Below are 20,131 nucleotides of genomic sequence, written 5' to 3' on the forward strand. Positions count from 1 at the left end.
GTGGGGATGGAGTGGGGTGGTCACGCTGAGGTCCCGGGCTGGGTGGGAGGCAGGGAGGGCCCAGGGCTCTGGGTGGGGAATTTTGGGACCCGAGTCCTGCCGCCAGGCTCTGCTGGCTCCAGCTGAGGGACCTCGGGGTCGTCCCGGGGGCTGTGGCCGGGCTCCTCCCTCCTGCAGAGCCAGCCCCGGGCTCGGGCTCCTGCCAGCTCCTTTCTCTCTGCTGGGCCACTCTCTCCAAAGGCCGCGCCACTCCCCCCGCTATTTTCACCCTCAGCAGCATCCCCACAGCGGACTGAGATGGCGGAGAAATGCTGCATTTTTTAAAGAGAACTCATTTCTCGTAAAGACTGTGAAACAGAGCCCCGCCTGCCCAACTCCTCCTGGCACGCGGCTCCTGTCCGGGATATCATCTGGCCTCTGCTCAGCTCTGTTCCCAAGAGCACAAGCGTCAGCACCCCCCTCTCTGTGCAGCATTGCTCAGGCGGCTGGCCTTTGCGGGTTTCCCCAGGGCCGGAAGCTAGCCGCTTTGAGCCTGGGGTCCCGGGGCAGACGTGACTGCGTGCGGCCTACAGCTCGGGTCACCTACCAGAGGGCTTGGGGTGGCCCCAGGGCCCCAGACCTCAGGCACCAGCAGTGCCTGGACACCAGGTCTTTAGATCATCATGCTGCTGTTTTCTTTTTCAATCACGAGATCCAAAATGCGTTTAGTTAAAACAAATGCTCACATCCTTTGTATACGAAACATTCATGCAAATTAACCACAGACCCCAAGGCCCAGGGATGAATGGACCAAGGACACAGACTAAATCCACACACACACACACACACACACACATGCATTCACATGCATGTATGCACAAGCATGCACACAACGTACGTTCACACACATGTATGTACACGCTTGCCCGCATGCACATACCCACTCATGTGCACACACACAAGGATGAGCCCTCGGTGGGTGCTGGACCCTGAGGGGCCTCCGCCGAGGAAGCTCACTGGGGGGAAACGGCTGGTCCGAGAGAGCGGCCTCGCCTGGCCTCGGCCTCAGCCTCTTCCCTCGTCTCACTCTGTCTGTAAGGTGGCATCCTTCTCAACCCAAACGCGTACCCTCCCGGGATGCCCTGTGCTGGTTCAGGAGTTACCATGAAAGGTTTATGGGACACACAGAGGCAACACGGCCTGCTGCAACTTTTTATTGTTTTTAGAAGTCTACAAATTTGAGCTGTCAAGAAAGATTCCCAAAATATTCAGTTGAAATCACATTTTCAATTCATTAAATTTCCAGTATGTTTTATGGTGCTGCACAATATATCCTATGCTGTCTAAAACACAGCCAGATTGGGTTTCTTTATTCATTATACACATTCTGTAATTTTCTGAAAACCAAGATTAAGATAAAAAATATTAGCAAAACTACCCAATTACAACTCCCCCTTCTCCCCAGCACTGAGACCCTCCCCTTTGGGACCCTTCCTTAGCAGGTTTATAGCCTGCTTAGGGCACCCTCTCCTCCAGTTCTCACCTGCCACACCTCAGCCAGAGACAAAACAAACTCCCTCAGCGACAGACCGCGAAGCTTAGGTGTGGTAGAAGCACTCACTGAAAAAGAGTTTTAAATTTTTAAGTCGTACAAAATAAACAATGTACAAAGGGACGTGACCTTAGACATTATTTTAAAATCGCCCTAGTAAGGGGCAGGCCAATGCAGCGGCCTGCCTGTGGCCACCGGTCGCTGCTGGCCTACTGTTTTTAGTCTTTGCTCCTCCAGGAATGGCATGTGTCTGAGTGGGGTGGCACCCTCCAGGGGCCCTGGGCCTGAGTCCCGCAGCACGAGACCCCAAAACAGAGGTTCTGGCCTTCACTCCACAGGGCGGGTCCCCAGGCCCCCGGCTGTCGTGGCACCGAAGTTTCCAGAAAAGCAAAGCTTGGACCTGCCCGAGGAGGGCACACACAGGGAGGAAGGCGGAGCAGGGAAGAGCTTCTACGACATCAAAGACGAGGATTGTGCAGGGAAATATTAAAAGTCGGAAATGGAGATATATATACACACACGCACACACACACATATATATATATACTCTGTGGAAAAGCAGCAAGACTCCGCGGAACCGCCTGGTCTTCGCTGTGGGCTGCGGTGTGGCCTCTGGCTCGCTCACAGAGGAACTGGAACTGCCCCAGGAGCAAACGGTGGGAGCGGCCTTAGGAGCCGTAGCGGTCCTGCAGGGAGGAGACAGGAGGAGTCACCAGCGCCCAGTCCCCCACACACCCGTCCTCATCTCCTCGCACAGGACGGTCCCTGCCAGCAAACTGACACAGCCGCCCGGCCCAGTGACTTCCTGCCTCAAGCGGGAAGCAGGCCTCTGGCTGCAGAGGGAGAGCGGGGTGGGGAAGTGCGAGCTTCCCCGAGGCCCAGACCCCGAGCCCTCTGGGAGCCAGTGGAGGTGTCTGGAGCCCGGCTGCACGATGCTGGTTCAGGTGAGTGATCTGCAGGTGTGCGACCTGGCCTGCTCTGTGTCCTCACCTGGGACGACGTGGGAGGGGCATCTACAGAACGCGACATCACCTGCCTGGGGGATGACCTCAGGGCATGGAAGGGCCTTGGGAATTCCAACTGAAGGGACAACAGTGGGACCCCTGCGTGGTTAAGGAGATTCTTTGAAGTGGGGAGCGTCCCCATATCCCTCCAACTGGGGCCAGAACGGTGCTGAGGGGACCAGGAGCCGCTTTCAGGGGCACCGGGTCTGTGTCCATGAGGTCCTGGTCCCAGTGGCCATGCTCTACATCAGTGACAGAATCCTCCTAGAGAAACGGACCTAAACGAGAAGGTTCACCACACGGGCCGTTCATGGAATCAGAGATGGGCTCACGTTTTTATGTACAAGGATGTCAAGACTGAAATACAGCCTCACCATCCACTGGGAACCGTTCAGTAAACGAGATATGCAATTGCACTCAAAAGAACGTAGTTTGGGGGTTATTTTAAATTACACACAAATGGTCCTAACGTCACAGAGAAAAGCAGGATGTGAAACTGTATGTACAAGAGAATCCCTTTTGTCATTTTACGAGATAAGCACAGAAATCTGGAACTAAGACCTAATACAGTGAAACGTTAACAGCAGATGCACAGCGAGTATTACTCGGCCGTAAAGAGAAATGGGGCTCTAGACGTGCTAGGACGTGGGTGATGGACGGGACGCCGAGGGCAGTCAGTCAGACACAGGCAGGCTGTCTGAGTCCACTCGATGAGGCATAGAACAGGCCAATGGATCGGGGACCCAGGGCCGGGGCTGAGCAGTGGGCAGTCACTGATCAAACGGGACTGAGTTTCTGGTTGAGGTGACGGGAGGGTTTCAGAACAGACAGTAGTGCTGGTTGTTCGATATTGCGACTCTAATTAATGCCGCTGAATCGGACGATTAAAAACGGTTCCAACAGCACCATTTATGTTGTACATATTTTACACCATAAAAAATAAGTAGAGGGAAGAGAAGCCTAAAACTGGGGTGAGACACCCCCCGAGGTTGCCCCCGTGGTGGGGCCTGTGGGTAAGTTGTGAGAAACACAACTCTTGCTCCGGACGCCCAATAGAGCACAGTCGAGCACAGTCACGGGGGCTCCCACCATCTCCGGAAACATCTCGGCAAATACAGACTGTGACTTCAGGTTCTCACCACGCCCTGGGTGCACGGGGACAAACACAGCCACACGCAGGCCCACCGTGTCCCAATCCCCGCTTCCGCACACCGCGACCCCCACCCCACAGGCCTACCTGGATGGAAGTCATGACGCCGTTGGCAAAGACAGACAGCTTCCCGGCCACGGACCTGACGCCCTGCTTGAACTGCGCCATGTCGGGCGCGGCAGGCAGCACGCTCGTCAGGGTGTAGTTTCCTGCGCACACAGACACCAGCACATTACTGTCATGGCAGCCCGGCGGAGAGCTCAGGGCTTCAGAGAACACATCCCCCACACCCTCCCTGCTCCCCCGGAGCAGCCGCTGTGCTCACAGGAAAAGACCCAGCTGTGGGGTACGGCCCGGGTTTAAGGCCCAGCCCCACCACGGACGAGCCGAGAGAAGACGCAGCACTGGGGTCTTAACTATCATGGGTTCAAATTGGGCGCTGCCACTTCCAAGCTGTGTGCGTTTGGACAAGTTCCTCACCCTCTCTGGGCCTCTGTTCCAAAAGTACTCAGTGAAGGGCAAATGGCGGACATCTTGGTTTCCCTCTTCTGGTCAAAGCCACTGTCCCTCCCTCTGGGGACTGTGCCTTCCTCCTCCCAGCCACTCAATGATTTGAGTCACTGACTCCAGTAAAGTGAAAGGAGACCGCTGGCTCTGGGCTCCTGCTGTGGCTGTCTGTGCCTCTGACTGCCTTTCTCACTCCCTCCTCGAGGACAGACGGACAGAGGGAGCTGGATGTAGCTCAAGAGACAAGGCCCTGCCTACAGAACAAGCCGGAAAGCCAGGGGTCCAGCCCGAGGCCACTGTTTGACTCTGAACCTTCCAGGGGACGGAGCCAGTACTTGCACGTGTTTACTCAGGCTGGTCTGAGCTGGGCTTCTACAGTTGCCAAGTTGACCGTCCGGACACAAACGTTACCATATGGTCTCTGTGTACACACAGCACTGCAGTGTCATTATAGGTGCGAACCTATGTTACACCACTGTGGTGGGACGGGACGGCTCAGGGAGGGCGGCCCAGCCTGCAGCTGCCCTGGGCCTTACCTGTGACCTGCCTCCACCTGCCTGCCCCTTGATCAACAGAAACGATGCACGTGGACTTCACCATCGGTTACCACGCACTGCTCCCATGGGCGCCATGTGTGAGGGCCCTGGGCTCAAGCTCTTCCTCTCCGCTCCACAAAAGAGCTGGGAAGGGACTTTGTGAAATTTCAGAGCCCTTTGCCAGGCACAGAGCAGAAGCCCACAGCAGCGACAGGTTCAAATCCCAGCACAGCCACTTTCAGCTGCCTGACTGAGCCACCGCAAATGAGAAGCCATGGTGGGACGGTGCGCGTGGAGGCGAGTCACGACCAGGGTGGCTGGTCGGCGTGGACCAGAGCTCAGAGGGCAGTTCCTCCTTTGCTAGGGAGTTTCAAACTTGAGAACGTCCCTGAGGCGCACACAATGGAGTCCGAGCACAAGGGCTCCGTTCCCTCCTCAGAGCTGCCCCCCACCAACTACCCTCAGAGCCAGGTGCCCAGAGGTGGTGGGGAGGCCCCTCCCTGTGGCCTCTGTCCTCCGTGAACTAGGGGATGGAGTTCACGGGAGCCCAGGCAACAGACGGAAGGGGCCTGAGCCACTTGGTCCTCAACGGCCTCCCAGGTGACAGAGAAACAAGCCCAGGTCTCACCTGGCTGGCGCATCTGCTCACGCTCAGTACACGCTTCATCCTGCCGACCGAGCCCTGAGAGGACAAGGAACTTGGGAACTTGTGGGGCAGATGCCAGGCCTCTGGCAAAGTGGGCCATCCCCCACTGCAGGTCTGCTGCCCAGGCGTGGACGGGCTCCAACTGGGAGAAACCTGACCAGAAACCTCCCGGTGTTTGGCAAAGACTGTCTTCCCGCTGGTGGCTGGCAGGCAGCCATGCCCACACTCAGCACCTTGGGGGCTGTGACGGCTGCCCAGGGCGGCAGGAAGGACAGGGCTCAGAGGCCCCAGTGGTCAAAGGAGCCTGAATGTGCACACGCCATCGGGGCCTTTGGTAAACGGCGGCTCTTGCCCTCTTCCTCAGGAAGAGGCTCCCTGACCCGGAGATGCGGTCGGGCCCCAGGTCTGTTCTCAGAACAGACACCACAGACCGTGCTCCTGAACTAACTGCCCGCCACCTGAGGCAGACAGACAACACCCAAGGATGCTGTGGCCTGTGCTGCGTGTACACAGTGGAATCCGGGGCGACCATGAAGGAAGTGAGCAGTCAGGAGGCCAATGCAGGGCCAGGCAGGGGGAGGAGGGGGCGGAGCTGGGGTCATGGGGTGAGGGAGGGGGTGGAGATGGGGTCATGGGGTGAGGGGGGGGGCGGAGCTGGGGTCATGGGGTGAGGGGGTGGGCGGAGCTGGGGTCATGGGGTGAGGGGGTAGGTGGACCTGAGGTGAGGGTTGTGGGGGGTGGGTGGACCTGAGGGTCATGGGGTGAGGGGGGGGGCGGAGCTGGGGTCATGGGGTGAGGGGGTAGGTGGACCTGAGGTGAGGGTTGTGGGGGGTGGGTGGACCTGAGGGTCATGGGGTGAGGGGGAAGGTGGAGCTGAGGGCTGTGGGGTGAAGGAGGGGGTGGGTCGGAGGCTTGTGGGGTGAGGAGGAGTGGGTACACCTGGGGGTCCTGGGGTAGGTGTGAATGGACACGAGGGGCCTGGAGTGCTTAAGAGGGGGATGTAGCTGGGGTCCTGGGGGCGAGGAGGAGGTGGGGGTCCGAGGGTCCTGGGGAGCTGTGTGATGAGCTGAGTGACTGACCGTCCACGGGGGGCTGAAAGGGAGAACAGGAGGGTGGTTCCTGCTCTGAGGAGAGGCCTGTGGGGCTGGGAAGCTGGTCCACGTCGGGGAGGCTGACGGGAAGGTCCTGTGTCTGTCTGACAGGAGGTCTCGCGGTGGAAACACCTCCGCAGAGGTGACAGAGTTTGCCCTGGGCAGCAGGGGCTCTGCTCGTCACCTCCTGGAGTTCAGCTGTACGCACCTGCATGACCACCACACGGGGAAGGACGCGTGACCACGAGCACACAGGCTTACAGCGTGTGGCCAGGAGCCGCACACACCACTGCCGCCCACCTGCCATGTGCCGTGCCGACGCCAGGGCGCGGAGGAGAGCAAGCATGGCCATGGCTCTGCGTGCTCCCGACAGAGGGGCTGCTAGACCAGTGGGTGCTTCTGGGGCTCGTCCATTCAGTCACCAAACACTTACTGGGGTTTCCCTGAGCCAGGTCCTCTGCGAGGCACCAAGGTAGAGAGATGAGGAGGGACACTCAGGCTGGGGGACAGTCACCGACGGCCTCAGCCCCAGTGGTCAGAACACAGAGGGGCCTGACCCGGTCCCAGGGCGCAGATAGTGGTCATGGGTCATCTGGGTGACCAGGAGGGACAGAACATTCCAGGCTCAGAGGCCAAGGGAGCACAGTGTGGCTTGGGATCTGCAGGCCCAAGGGCACTGTGGGGAGAGGCCACAGGGGAGCCGGGAGGCCGACAGGAGCCCCGCCCCCAAAAGGGGTTAGCACGGCCTTCCAGAGACCCCTCTGGAAGGGGTGAGGAAGGGGGACAAGCGGGGCTGTGGCCACAGTCGTGGCTCAGGCGACAAGGGCCTGGCCTGAGACAGAGACCTGAGGACACCAGAGAAAGGCCACGGGTGTGGGGAGGGAGCGGGGAGGTTGGGGGCGGCTCCAAGGCTCTTCAGAAAATTAATTTTTAATAGGACATCATGTACCATTTCCCTCACATGGAGGCAAAGCCAGAGGGAAAGCGTCTCCAAGACAGAGGAGCAATCAGCTTAATGACGACGGGAAGTGCTGCAGGGCCCACAGCTGGGACGGACACACGGACGCCGGACGCCGGTTTGCTAAGATTAACGAGGCCTTGCTTCATGTAACCACATCTTCTCTGAGGGCGTCCCCGCACAGCTGTGCTGTCTGACAGGCACCGTGAGCAAAGAGCCCAACCAAACCACCAGACCACAAAGCTGGTCAGTTCCCAGGCCCCAGGGCTCGGGGGCCAGCGAGGAGAAAGGGCGAGGGTGGCTGACGCCTGAGTGGGCCTCGCAGACCCAGGGACCAGGTGGGCAGCACATCCCACACCCTAAGTGGCCCTGCTCTCCGAGTGGGCATGGGACAGACGCGGTACATGTGTTTCTCATTCAATCCCTCCAGCTGCTCTGGTTAGATCCGGCCCCGAGGGAGACCCAAAGCTCTGTCTGACCGTGTGGCTAGTGTGTGCGCACGGGGTGGGGCTGGGGGTGGGAGGATGAAGGCCTGAAGCCACAGGGAGCTGCCCACAGCCCAGCTCCTGTCCTGGACTTGCCACACACTTAACCAGCCAATCAACACCGGGCTGTAAACGTGCCCTTGTGGGTCCTACTGGAACACACACAGGTCCGTGAGGGCCCAGAGTGAGACGCGGCTACAATGGCCCAGAACGCCCCCAGGCCTGCACACACAGCAGTTCAGACTCCCAGCCTCCACAGCTGAGCGGTAACCCGTGCTCCTTACAGCCCCGGCTTGGGGTGCATCTGTTACATAGCACTAGGGAATGGAGGGCCCTTTGGTGGCGCAGTGCCTAATGCACTTGACTGCTAACCAGAAGGCTGGCGGTTCAAACCCAGCAGCCACTCCTCGGAAGGAAGGCTGGGCAATCTACGTCCATAGAGATACCGCCTCGGAAACCCAAGGAGGGGTCGCTATGAGTCGGGTCCAGCTCAACTGCAGTGAGTTTGGTTTGAGTTTTTAAGATACATACAGAAGGAACTCTGGTAGAGTAGTGGATAAGGCATTTGGCTGCTAACCAGAGGGCCAGTGGCTCAAACCACAGAAGGAAGACTGGGCAACCTGCTTCTGTAGAGATAATGCCTCAGAAACCCAAGGAGGGGTCGCTATGCGTTGGATCTGACCCGACGGCAGGTGACGGAGCGACTCAGCTGCTCAGTTAGCCCTGGCTTCAGATGACAAGGAGGCAGTGGCGCTCTGGCAACACAAACGACCGTGACCACCCGCGCCTTTCTTCCGTGTTCCTTCCCTGTATCGGCTGCACTGAAACTGGCGACAGAGAGGCTGGGGGAGCTGGGCTCCACACCGCTCCTTCCTGTCCTCTCTCGCGCATCAGGAAGTCGGGGTAGAGAATGTGGGTGACTCAATAAACACATGAAATAAACACAGCTGAGTTAGTTTCGTGTAGTGTTTCCACTACGGTGGGAAAAACAAGATGCACTGTACAGAGTACAACATTAAAACTGTAATTTCCATGATTCTGCATGTGTCAAATATGCCTTCATTTGTCCTTCAATCTGGCATTGTGGATGACGAGACAACCTGCAGACTGGGAGAAAATTCTGGGGACCATATATCTGATCAGGGTTTAATATTTAGAATGTATCAGGAACTCCTACAACTCACCACTAAAAAGACAAACAACCCAAACAAAAAACAGGCAAAGGACCTGAATGGATATTACACCAAAGAGGACGCACAAACGGCCAGTGAGCCCTCAGAAAGATGTCACTGTGCACCAGTGAAGGCAGGTCAGAGTTTCTGGGGGATGAAGGGGTGTCCTCATCGGAGTTCCGTATTAATCTTGTTCAATTTAAACACTGCCTTACTCTGCTACTTGTAGTCGTAATCATATAAGAATCCTGCCCCTGCAACCACATTCCTAAGATCACAAAACCAAGACAGGAACAGCTCACAGGACAGGTACATTGCGTTCCTTAGATCACGGGACTAAGGAAGAAACCCTGCAAAAGAAATAATGCAAATATCAATTTCCTACTTAAACGGCCTTTCCTGACGACAGCCCAGGCTTGAGACGTCTTCCCGCTCACTCCCTGTGGCCAGCGCTAACCAGCTTTGCAGCCTGTGCACCCCTGCCCTCCTTTGCCACCTCATGAGCTAAGACGGCCAGTCCAAGACGGGACCGAGACGCGAACCAGGGGCAAACGGCAGACTGCGCACAGCCTGAAGGAAGCTGAGGTATTGATCCAACCTTGTTCTGCTTCCCGACCTTCCCGAAAGGGTCAGGATTTTACAAAGGCCTCCCTGCATAAGGTCTTTTGAAATCAAACCACGGCCTTAAAAAAACTACTATAAAAACCCCGAGGCTGCGTGTGTCTCCACCTTGCAAGGTCACTGTCCTCTTATTAAATTTCTCTCTGAGCTACAGCTGACTTTCTAGTCATTATTTCAGAACCCAGTCTGCAACAGGTGGTTCATCAAAAAGTTAAATACAGGACCAGCACATGACCCAGCAATTCCAACATTCCAATCCCTGGGATGGACTGAAAAGACGTGACAGCAGGAACAAGAGCGAACGCTGCTCCAACGCTCCCTGCAGCACCAGTCCCCAAGCCGACGGTGGGCAAATCCCACACGTCGCCCCTAGATAAAGGGATCAACAAAAGGTGGTGTACACACACATATATACACACCTGCCGCAGAACACCACTCATCCATGAGGAGAAACAACGCTGTGATACATGCTGTAACATGGATGAATCTTCTGCTGAGGGAACTCAGTCAGTCACAAAAGGGTAAACACTGTAGGCTCCCACTCCCATGAAATAAACAAGTGTGGAGAGACAAAGGTTATCTGGGGTCACTAGGGGTGGCAGGGAGGGGAGCAGGGGAGCCAGTTCCTTAGGGGACACGGAATTTCTTCCTGTTCATGGTGGCGGAATAATTTGGAAAAGGACCGTGGTGATGGTGGCACCCCGTGAGGAACATAACCAAAGTCACTGAGTTATACATACAAAAACTGTCAACTCGGTCAAGGTTTTGTTATATATATTTTTTCCACAATAAAAAAGAAAAACTGGCATTACACAATATAAACATGAATGGTGAAATCATGCTAATAATTTTAAATGTTCATTTTCTTCATTTACAGTGACTTTAACAAGAACAACAAAAAAAAAACTCACTGCCATGGAGTGTTTCCTGACTCATAGTGACCCCTCCTTGGGAATCCAAGGCGGTATCACTACGGAAGTAGATTGCCCAACCTTCCTTCCGAGGAGTGGCTGGTGGGTTTGAACCGCCAGCCTACTGGTTAGCAGTCAAGTGCCCTAGGCACTAGGCCACAAGAGCTCCAACAATGACATTAAAAAGCAAATAACAACACCACATGGAGCCGAGAGAGAGAATGTGGAAGAAAGGCCAAAACCTAATGTCTCTGCACCTTTCACAACGCACCTCCCCGCGCCTGACAGCAGCTCTCACTCAGCGCTACTCGCACACCGCCCGACGCCCAGCGCCCCTCGCCCCGCGCCCCTCCCAGCGCCTCTCACACAGCGCCCCTCGCCCAGAGCCTCTGGGACACCACCTCACACCCAGCACCCCTCCCAGCGTCTTCAACGGCGCCCCTCGCACAGCATCTTTTTCCTTGCCTTTTTTTCCTAAAATTTACTTTAGTTTTGTTGTGGTTGAGAATATACACAGCAGAACATACACCAATTCAGTCATTTCTGCGTGTGCAGTTCAGGGACAGACGACATTCTTCCAGCTGTGCGACCATTTTCACTCTCCTTTTCTGAGCTGTCCCTCCATTAACATGAACTCACTGCCCACGAAGGTTCCTAATCTAATCTTTCCCACTGCTCTTGACCCTTTGATCCCACACAGATTTTTTTTCCTGCATTTTGAACAAGAGGCCCCACATTTTCATTTCTTTTTTTAAAATTTTTATTGTGATTTGAATGAAAGATTACAGAGCAAATTCATCTTCCATACAGCAGTTCATACACATTTTGTGTCATGACATTGACTACAATTCCCCACAAGGTAACAGCTCTTTTCCCACTTCCTTCCTGTAGTTACCTCTTCTCTGTGTCCTTCCCTCCCGTGCATTGCTGGCCCCCGAGCTGTCTCCCTGTGCAAACACTGCCCTTCTTTCTCCCATGATTGATCTCTCCAAGGAGTGTATCTACCTGATGTCAATGTTCGGCCCATATGCCTGTCTATTGTTTGGCTGGAAGCCACAGGAGTGAGTTGAGTTCCAGACCCGGAGGGTAGCTGGGGGCCATAGTCTCAGAGGTCTCACCAGGCTCTCAGACCAGCAAACCTGGTGCCCTCCCACTCTATCCAGGATCTCGGGTCCCCACACTTTCATTTTGCCCTGGGCCCTGAACATTATGGAACTGGCGCCGATGAGAATGAAGAAGAGTGTGGAGGTGCCAGTTTGTGAAGTGTCCAAAGCAGCCTGAACACCAACCAGCTCCTGACCCGCCCCTGGCCCATGCCCCCCACTTCTTGACTGAATGATGTGGGGAACAGATGTGGGTGAGAGGCTGAAGAATGTTCTACGGAGCCACTCAAATGTCTGCAAAGGGTATTTAATGACGTGAGAATATGTTTATGCCTGAATGTTAAAGGAAAGGCAGGATGACACGGAATGTGTGTGTCATCAGCACAGCTCAGCCAACGTGAACAAGGTCACTGAGAAGCACTCAGGGGAAGAGGATGTCGGTCCCAAGGACTTAGACGTAACACAATTTGGCAGTAATACCAACAATGAACAAAGACGGGTGTACGGTCACCTATGACTGTATTGAGGCACACAGGTATGCAGGTACAGGTGCATGTATACATGGGTACACCTATCTATATGTACATCCAAGTACATACATGTATATGCAGGTACCATGGTCATGGGAGTCACAATTGCAATCACCTCTCAGACTTAACCAAACAGCTTGCGAGACCAGTTTTCTAGGTTTGAAGGCTATTAAGGTGAGTAGTGTCTGGGGCCTTAAAAGCTTACAAGTGGCCATCTAAGATACAACCACTGGTCTCCAGTCATCAGGAACAGAAAAGGAAGAAGGAAACCAAAGACTCAGAGAAGAAACTAGTTTCCAGAGCTAACTACCCACACGAGCCACGGCCTCATCTGCCCTGAGACCAGAGCAACTAGATGGTGCCCGGCCACCACTACCGATCTTTCTGATCAGTCCATCATAGGCAGACTCTGGCAGAAGGGGAGGAAAACATGGAACAGAACCCATAATTCTTAAAAGTCCAGACTCCTTGAGATACTCTTTAAACCTTCAACTGCAACTATCTCCTGAGATTACCTTTTAACTAAGTAACAGAGTGGATACAAAAAAAGGCATCATCCGTGAGTACGTGCTCCAGTAAAAAACTATCTACATGAGACCAAAACACGGACTGTTGCTCTAAAGCAAAGATTCTTATGAGTCTGATTCTGGATGGGGCGGGTGGGAAAAGTAGGCCCTGGATACAGATCAGCCAGAACGCAATGAAAGAGAACATGGACACGCTGTGGGAAACATAACTAATGTCGTTAAGCAACGAGTAAAGAAAGTGTCAGATGCGAACTCAAATTACTGTGCAAAATTCCACCAAAAACATTATTGTTATTTTTTTTTTAAAAAAAAAGGCAGGATGAAAGAGGTGCACACTATAATGCCTCCAGTGTGTGTAACTTCTGTGATTGGAAGAAACATAAAAGGTCTTTAAAGAGAAAACCAGGCAACGCTGGCTAACAGATGACAACAGGGCTGTCCCAAAGACCTCAAACACTTGGGCTAATCTTTCCCACCCGATCCTTCCCACGTTGGGCACATTTTGGTGACAGCAGGGGAAACGGACAACGGAGGCGGGACAAGAACAAGAAAGAACACCCGCGTGGCCCTCAACTGCATGGAGGCCAACGTCTCAGTATCTAGCAGCCCGGCCGAGAGTCTCACTACCCACGGACATGCTGCTCCCCATGTATCTACCTGGTCGTTGCACAACCTGCTGCCTCTCTGGCCACAGGGCTCCGGGGGGAAGGCACATCCTGGGAGTGCCTTACTTCATGGGCGACTTTCACATTTACAATATCTCATCTTTTTTCCTGACATTTATAGGCCGAGTGGGACTCATAGCGACCCCTTCTTGGGTTTCCAAGGTGGCATCTCTACAATCTATTTCCGTGGTGATACGGCTTTGGAAACCCAAGGAGGGGTCGTTTATGAGTCGTATCCTACTCGACGACAGTGGGGTTTTTTTTTAATGATCTTTTCTCATGACATACTTATAAGCCAGAATAGGAGTCGACTCGGTGACAAATGACAACGCGATCCATGTAGGAACATTTCATGAGCGCGGAGATGGTCAGAAGAGTTTCTTAAGACCTGCTTCTGCTCCTTTCTGAGAGGCACTCCAAACACAAGTTTAAACATGTAACGGGAACAGCCTCCGCACACCTACTGAGGCGGCACTCAGCAGCATGTTCACAGTGAGCCGGTGGACAGTGCAGAATGAGGGTGCCACGGTCCGGCCCCTGGGTTTGGGATGGAGGAGAGGTAGGGGCTGAGCTCCGCCAGGCAGAGGCCGGCCGGCTGGGTCCGTGGTGTGAGGCCCTTGGTTGGCCCAGCACCCCAGGGTGCACCCTTAATACGGCCAGAAGTTGCCGGGAACCAGAGTTTGCCTGGGCCCAAAGAGGGGCCCAGAAAAATTCATGGACTTTTGTACTCAGAAAGAGGACAGGAAGGTAAACACAGGCCAGCCTCAATTTCCTTTCAACAACAGGAAAGTTTCTTAAACAAAACAACAATGTTTCAGAGTGAAGCTTTCAACAACTTAATTACAAGACCACATGTTGCCAAAGGGTGATTTTTAATGATATTGGGCCCCTGGATTGACCTGCCACACTGCCAGGGCTCCGGCCAGGTGGCCCTGCACAGACCTGTATGGGCGCAGCGGAGGTGTACATGCTGGAAGCCCTCAAGGGGCATGGTCACAGAAGGAGGCGGCCAGACAAGAGGCTAGGACACTGGACGTTCAGAGACAGAGCATAAGCCTATGACCCCACGGGTCCCACGAGAATCTGGGTTAGGAAATCCTCCGGAGTAATGTGAAGCTGGGGAGCTCTGGTAGCATAGTGGCTAAAGCACTTGACTGCTAACCAGAAGGCTGGCGGTTCAAACCCACCAGCCACTCCTCGGAAGGAAGGTTGGGCAATTCTACTTCCGTAGTGATACTGCCTCAGAAACCCAAGGAGGGGTCGCTATGAGTTGGGGCCGACTCGACGGCACATAACAACAACAACAATGTGAAGCTGAAGGCACCCAGCCCCGCTTGGGAGCTCTTTGGCCCACGGGCAGCCTTGCCCCCAGCCCACCACCACTCAGTGAAGCAGACACAGCGGCCAGGCCCACTCTGGCCTCGGCGCCCGACTCCTTGAGGTGCCTCTCAGGACACAGGCCAGCCACTCTGCCAGCACACACCCTCACTCCCCAGATGCTGCAGGGTTAGCACGCCCCGTCCCACTGCAACACCGCATCCTGGCCACAGGGGTCTTCTAATGTCCCCAATCTGTCACCACAGAGGGCCAGCCACTTGGGGTCTGCCCATGACCTTCTCTGTTGAACTGTCTCCTTTTGGACTCACCATGGTGGTCACCCCATGAACAGACTCACCTCTTCCACAAGAGCCCATGACCAGCTCCTCCACGGCTGGAAATGAGGGGTGCAGATGGCACTGGGCCCTCAACGCCCCAGCTCTTGCCCCTCCCCTCGGGCTCTCCTGCTAACAAATGGGGTCACCTTCCTTAACCAACAGTCTGGCTAAAACCAGTTTGGGAAACTTGAGCAAGATTTCTTGAGGCTCAGGGGTAACAGAATGTAAGGGCAGGGGGTGGCACGGCTCTGAGCGGTCACGATGGGTCCACATATTGAGGTCACTCCTGGGGCCTATCCCATCCTAGTGCTCAGCCTGCCACCATGTGACGAGCATCACCCTAGCCCCCAGACCCAGGACTACTAGACCTCTGTCCTCTGGGGTGTGGACCCCAAAGAGGGAGGAGGAGATGACAGGGAACTCCTCTCCCACCTGCCCACTCCCCCAGCCCCATGTTCTGTCTTCCCTGGGCCTGGGACAGTCAGTGTCGCCCTGTTTCTGTGTCCATAGGCTGGCAGCTCACTCAGTGTGTGTTGACTAAGTCCCTGCCGTGGCCTGACTCCACGCTGGGCCCGTTACACACAGCATCTCATTTAAACCTCCAGCAGCCTTATGAGGTCAGTACTGTCCACCCACTTTACAGAGGACAGACTAAGACACGGGCGACTCAGCTGCCCGGCTGGGGAGTGGTTAGTGTCATGTGGGTGCCCCGGCTATCCTCTTCCAGGGCTGCGGTAACACAGTGTCCTAGACCTGCCTGCACACTGTGCCAGCAGATACTCAGGAAGAGGCCTCCCAGCTCACCCTTGGGATGGCGTTCATCACCCGGTCTCCTCGCATGTAAGACTCCTGGTCTACCTGACTTCTGCATTGGGGTGTGGGATGCAGAGGAGCAGAGAACGTTCGCTAATGCTGACCTGGGAACAGGCAATGCCCTCATGCTGCACACACGAAGGCCAGCCCCTCAGCGCCTCACCCTGCCACTGGCATGCTCCCGTCACCCGGTACCTGGCGTCTGCTTCCGCTGCTCCTCAAACAGGTCTGCGGAGCTTATGGAGGAACTCGCCGAAAGCCTCTCCAGCCGGGCCCTGGTCTCAAACTAGAACCAACAAGGAGAAGGGAACATTAGCTCTAGGACGGTGCTCATGACCACAGGAACGGTCACTGAAGAGCCGTAGCTATGTGTCCACCTCCCAGCCCCCACCCCAAAAGTGACCAAGGCCACCCCAATGCAGGGCCCTGGGGTGGCAGCGAGCACCCACAGAGGCCCTGCCTTCACATCTGTCCAGGGACGGAGACTACGACAGACAGACGGACACTGAGCATCATGTCCTATCACGTCCAACCACAGTCCAAGCAGGGGACCAGAGTAGGGATGGAATGTGCCGACAGCGGAGCGTACTTCAATCCCAGCTGCAGAAAACTGGCAAGGAAGCTCCTGTGTGAGCCCTGAGCTGGCCCCGTCCATCTGCAGTGCCTGCCCCCCTGAAACCAGAAATGCTTTCTTTTCAATTCCATCTGGGCTGTTAACGTCCCTAGAGATTCAGAGTCTATGGGAGAATAAGACTCCCTAGCATCTTGGTTCTCTAGTGCTGCTATAAGAGACACACCACAGGCAGGTGGCTTCAACATGGGTTTATTCTCTTACAGGTTAGGAGGCTAGAAGTCCAAGCATAAAGTGCCAGCTTGAGGGGCTGCGTGAAGGCCCCTTTTCTGTGCTGCAGCTCTGCCTCTTGCTCCTGGCCCACCGGAGCTGGAGGCATTTCTTCACTCAGGCAGCTGCTGGCTGCTGAGGCTGATAAACCCAAGGCTGACAAGTAAAATGGCACAGTCCCCAAATTATCAAGCAACATGGCAGGCCACTAGTTCAAATCCAGAGACAGGCCCAAGATCAGCAAGCAACATGGCAGGCTGCTGAATGAAGACTCAGCTCCATGCAGGGCCCAAGTGTGTCAAGATGCTCAGAGACCTTTGTCAAAGCTGCTCATTATGTACTGGGGGCACACCACGTCCCTAAAGCAGCTCCTCAGCCACTCACAGCAGACTCCACCATGGAGCTGATGACCAGTCTCATCATATTACCAGTAATACTACATCCAGCTGCCCAGCCACTCAACCAGGCCCAGCTAAGTTGGCATACAACTTAACTACCACACCAGGTGACATGGGACACCTGAGGAAACAAAAGAGGTCTACCACCTTTGGAAGCAGGGGGTGGGGTATGAAGGCAGAGAGGAGCAAGAGAGGCACAGAAAACTCCAAGGCCTCAAGCTGAGGAAGATGAGACGCAAGCAGGGCTGTGGCAGGCGCTTCTGCCAGAGTCTGGACTTTGTCCTGTGGCCATGGCGGGGGTGGGGGGACACCGAAGGCCTCCATCAGGGGAGCACAATCAGATACGTTTGACAAGGTTGGATCCACTTCTTCCACACGCACGTGGTGGCTGTGGACGGTGTGCCGGCTGATAGCTGGACAGAGGTGTGGACATGAAGGGGCGCCAGTCACTGTGACTGAAGATAGATCTCACCCAGTGCAGATCTGAAGTGTCAGGATATCCCTGTGGGTAGCCAGGGAGAATAGCAGAGACACAGAGACAGAGAACTGTTCTTCCCGGAGGTCGAGAGAGGCATCGCCAGCCTGAGTCCTGAGAGATGAAGGGGTGCTCGGGGGGTGGCGTGCCGGGGATGAGGACAGCTGTCCAAGCAGAGGAAGGAGGTGGCATGGCTGAGGTCCTTGTGGCGGGGGCACACACTGCAGGTGGGCAGGGCTGAAGGAGTCAGGCAGGAAGATCAGCAGAGAACCCTGACGGAGGGCCGGCTGAGGCAGGGCAATGAGGACCTGGCGGGATTGGGGAAGGAGGAGCCCAGTGTGACTGCGTGGGCTCCTGCCCTGGCTCTGTCATTTCCTGTCTGTGTAAACTTGGCACGGAGCCAATCATCTCCTCTCTGTAAACGGGGATAATAATAAGACCTGCTTTCCAGGGTTACTGTGAGGATTACATAACCAGAAGGTTGGTGGTCTCAATCCCACCGGCTGCTTGCGGGAAGAAGATGAGGCAATCTACTTCCGTAAAGATTTACAGCCTTGGAAATTCAAGGGGGGTTGCTATGAGTCAGAATTGACTTGATGGCAGTAGGTTTGGTTTTGGTTTGGTGATGATTAGTGATTTAGTAAATGCAGAGGCCTGAGGACAGAGTCCCCGTAAGAGCTGTCCTTATCATAAGAACCAGGAAAGACAGATTCAGTCAAGGGGCCAGAATGTCTTGAGAGGGGACTGCTGAGTGCATCCCAGGTGATGGAGAGATCTAGGAAGATAAAGGCAGGGAATGCCTGGATTTGCTAAGGAGCAGCCCTGGCCCCTGGTGAGCCCACCCAGGCCCTCTTAGTGGTACATCTTAGTGGTGCTGGGCACAGCAGGAGGTGAGGACCAGGAAACAAGCTACTCTGAGAACTCTGCTGAGGAATGTGGCTGGGAAAGGCTCTGAAAGAGAGATGGCTCAGAGGGTTCTGGGTGGCTCTAAGTGGTGGTCATGGTGTTTTAATAAGGGAGATTATTTAGGTTGAACAGGAAGAGCCAGAGGAAAGGGAGAAAACTGCTGACCCCGCAAGGTGCTGGTGCAGCAGGAGGACTGAGGGGCTAAGACTGGGCAGCAGTGCAGGACCTGCCTTCAGCAGGAGCCAGGACCCCTTTTCCTAGGCTGGGGGAGGGTGTGGTGGTCCCTGCTGCAGAGCACAGGTGCGCGGGTGAAGAGGGCAGACTTGCCAGGTGGCAACTCTACATCCACTCAACAGATGGCCAAAGTTCTACTGCTGCAGCAAAATCAGTATACCTCAGGAAACAATTCTCCGTGTAGCTCAAGAAGCCAGCGATAGCTTTTATCTCCAAGAGCTCCTGTAAACTATTAGCACTTTGGAATCAGAGGGAGAACTCCCGCCATCCCGTTCCCATATGAATCATACTCCTTCACAAGACGCCACTAGACAAGCTCGTGAACATTTCTGAGAAAAGAGGGAGCAACCCGAAAATAAATAAATCTACTTCCCCAAATCACATTTACATACTTCATCTAACTATGGTTCAAAATCATTAAACAATAAATCACAGTTGTATCAAAAGTCATCTGAAATTCAGATAGATGGTGGAATAGGTAGACAAGCTACACAGACCCTCTTCAATAAAGAAAAGAGAAACTAACTGACACAGATACAGAAGATAATCCTGGAGCCCTGAGCTTTGAAGGAAAGGATACAGAAGTGAATTAAACACCAACTAGTAGAAGAACCTGAAGGAAAACAGCAAATAAAGAGACAAACAGAGCTGCGGATTGTCAGCTATCCTGACAGCATGGACAGCCTGAATATTTCCAAGTGGTGTTAGGACCTGAGAATTAACCTAAAAATCGGCCCTGCTCACCAAGGTTGGCATGGATTACTGCACTGGGGGCTGATTACTAAAAAGGGAAACAGCAAAGAAGGAGACAAACTGAGCTGTGCACTTTCAGCTGTCCTGAGGGCATAGCCATTTTGAATGTTTACAAGCAGTGGCCATTTTGGATATTTAAAGTGACAGCATTCTTGTTCAGATTCCAGGAACCTAAGAATAGGCTCCACTTGCCAAGGACAGTATGGACATACAGGAGGCTGACAACTGGAAAGGAGACAGGTGGTGAGGGCATAAGTGCTGCCAACTAGCAAACAGAGGCACACAGTACCCTGCTTACTCAGATACATCCAAAGAAAACAAAAATCTTGGCAAATCATTCCAATATACAACCACCAATTAAATACAAAGACAAAAACATCACAATGTCTTGGAGACAACAGACCATGACCATCACAGTCCACACAAAGAAGCAAGATAAAGCAGGAGAAACAAGGGACCAGGATGCAGACTGAGAACACATCCCTGAGGAAGAAGGAGCACTGGAACTCCCTGATAAGGAAAATAATTATATTTAGTATCTTCAAAGGATTGAGAGACAGATCAAGGAAAACACTCACAAAACTGAGGAAAACACAGACAAAACCCTACAACAATTTCA

At 54.3% G+C, this 20,131-nt stretch overlaps 1 protein-coding gene across 1 annotated transcript in view; it reads right to left on the reverse strand.

Annotated features, from left to right (window-relative positions):
• Positions 1-2,199: 2,199 nt before the first annotated feature.
• ARFGAP3 (ADP ribosylation factor GTPase activating protein 3) overlaps positions 2,200-20,131 on the reverse strand; it is a 77,096-nt gene continuing 59,164 nt past the window's right edge. Inside the window, exons 14-16 of the mRNA XM_007941791.1 lie at positions 16,101-16,191; positions 3,773-3,894; positions 2,200-2,217 (exon numbers count right to left, since the gene is read on the reverse strand). Of these exons, the coding sequence (XP_007939982.1) occupies positions 2,200-2,217; positions 3,773-3,894; positions 16,101-16,191 (231 nt within the window). The remainder of the gene's footprint in view (positions 2,218-3,772; positions 3,895-16,100; positions 16,192-20,131) is intronic.

Source organism: Orycteropus afer, unplaced genomic scaffold, assembly GCF_000298275.1.
Source record: "Orycteropus afer afer isolate SDZICR_OR568_19922 unplaced genomic scaffold, OryAfe1.0 scaffold00083, whole genome shotgun sequence".
NCBI lineage: Eukaryota > Metazoa > Chordata > Mammalia > Tubulidentata > Orycteropodidae > Orycteropus > Orycteropus afer.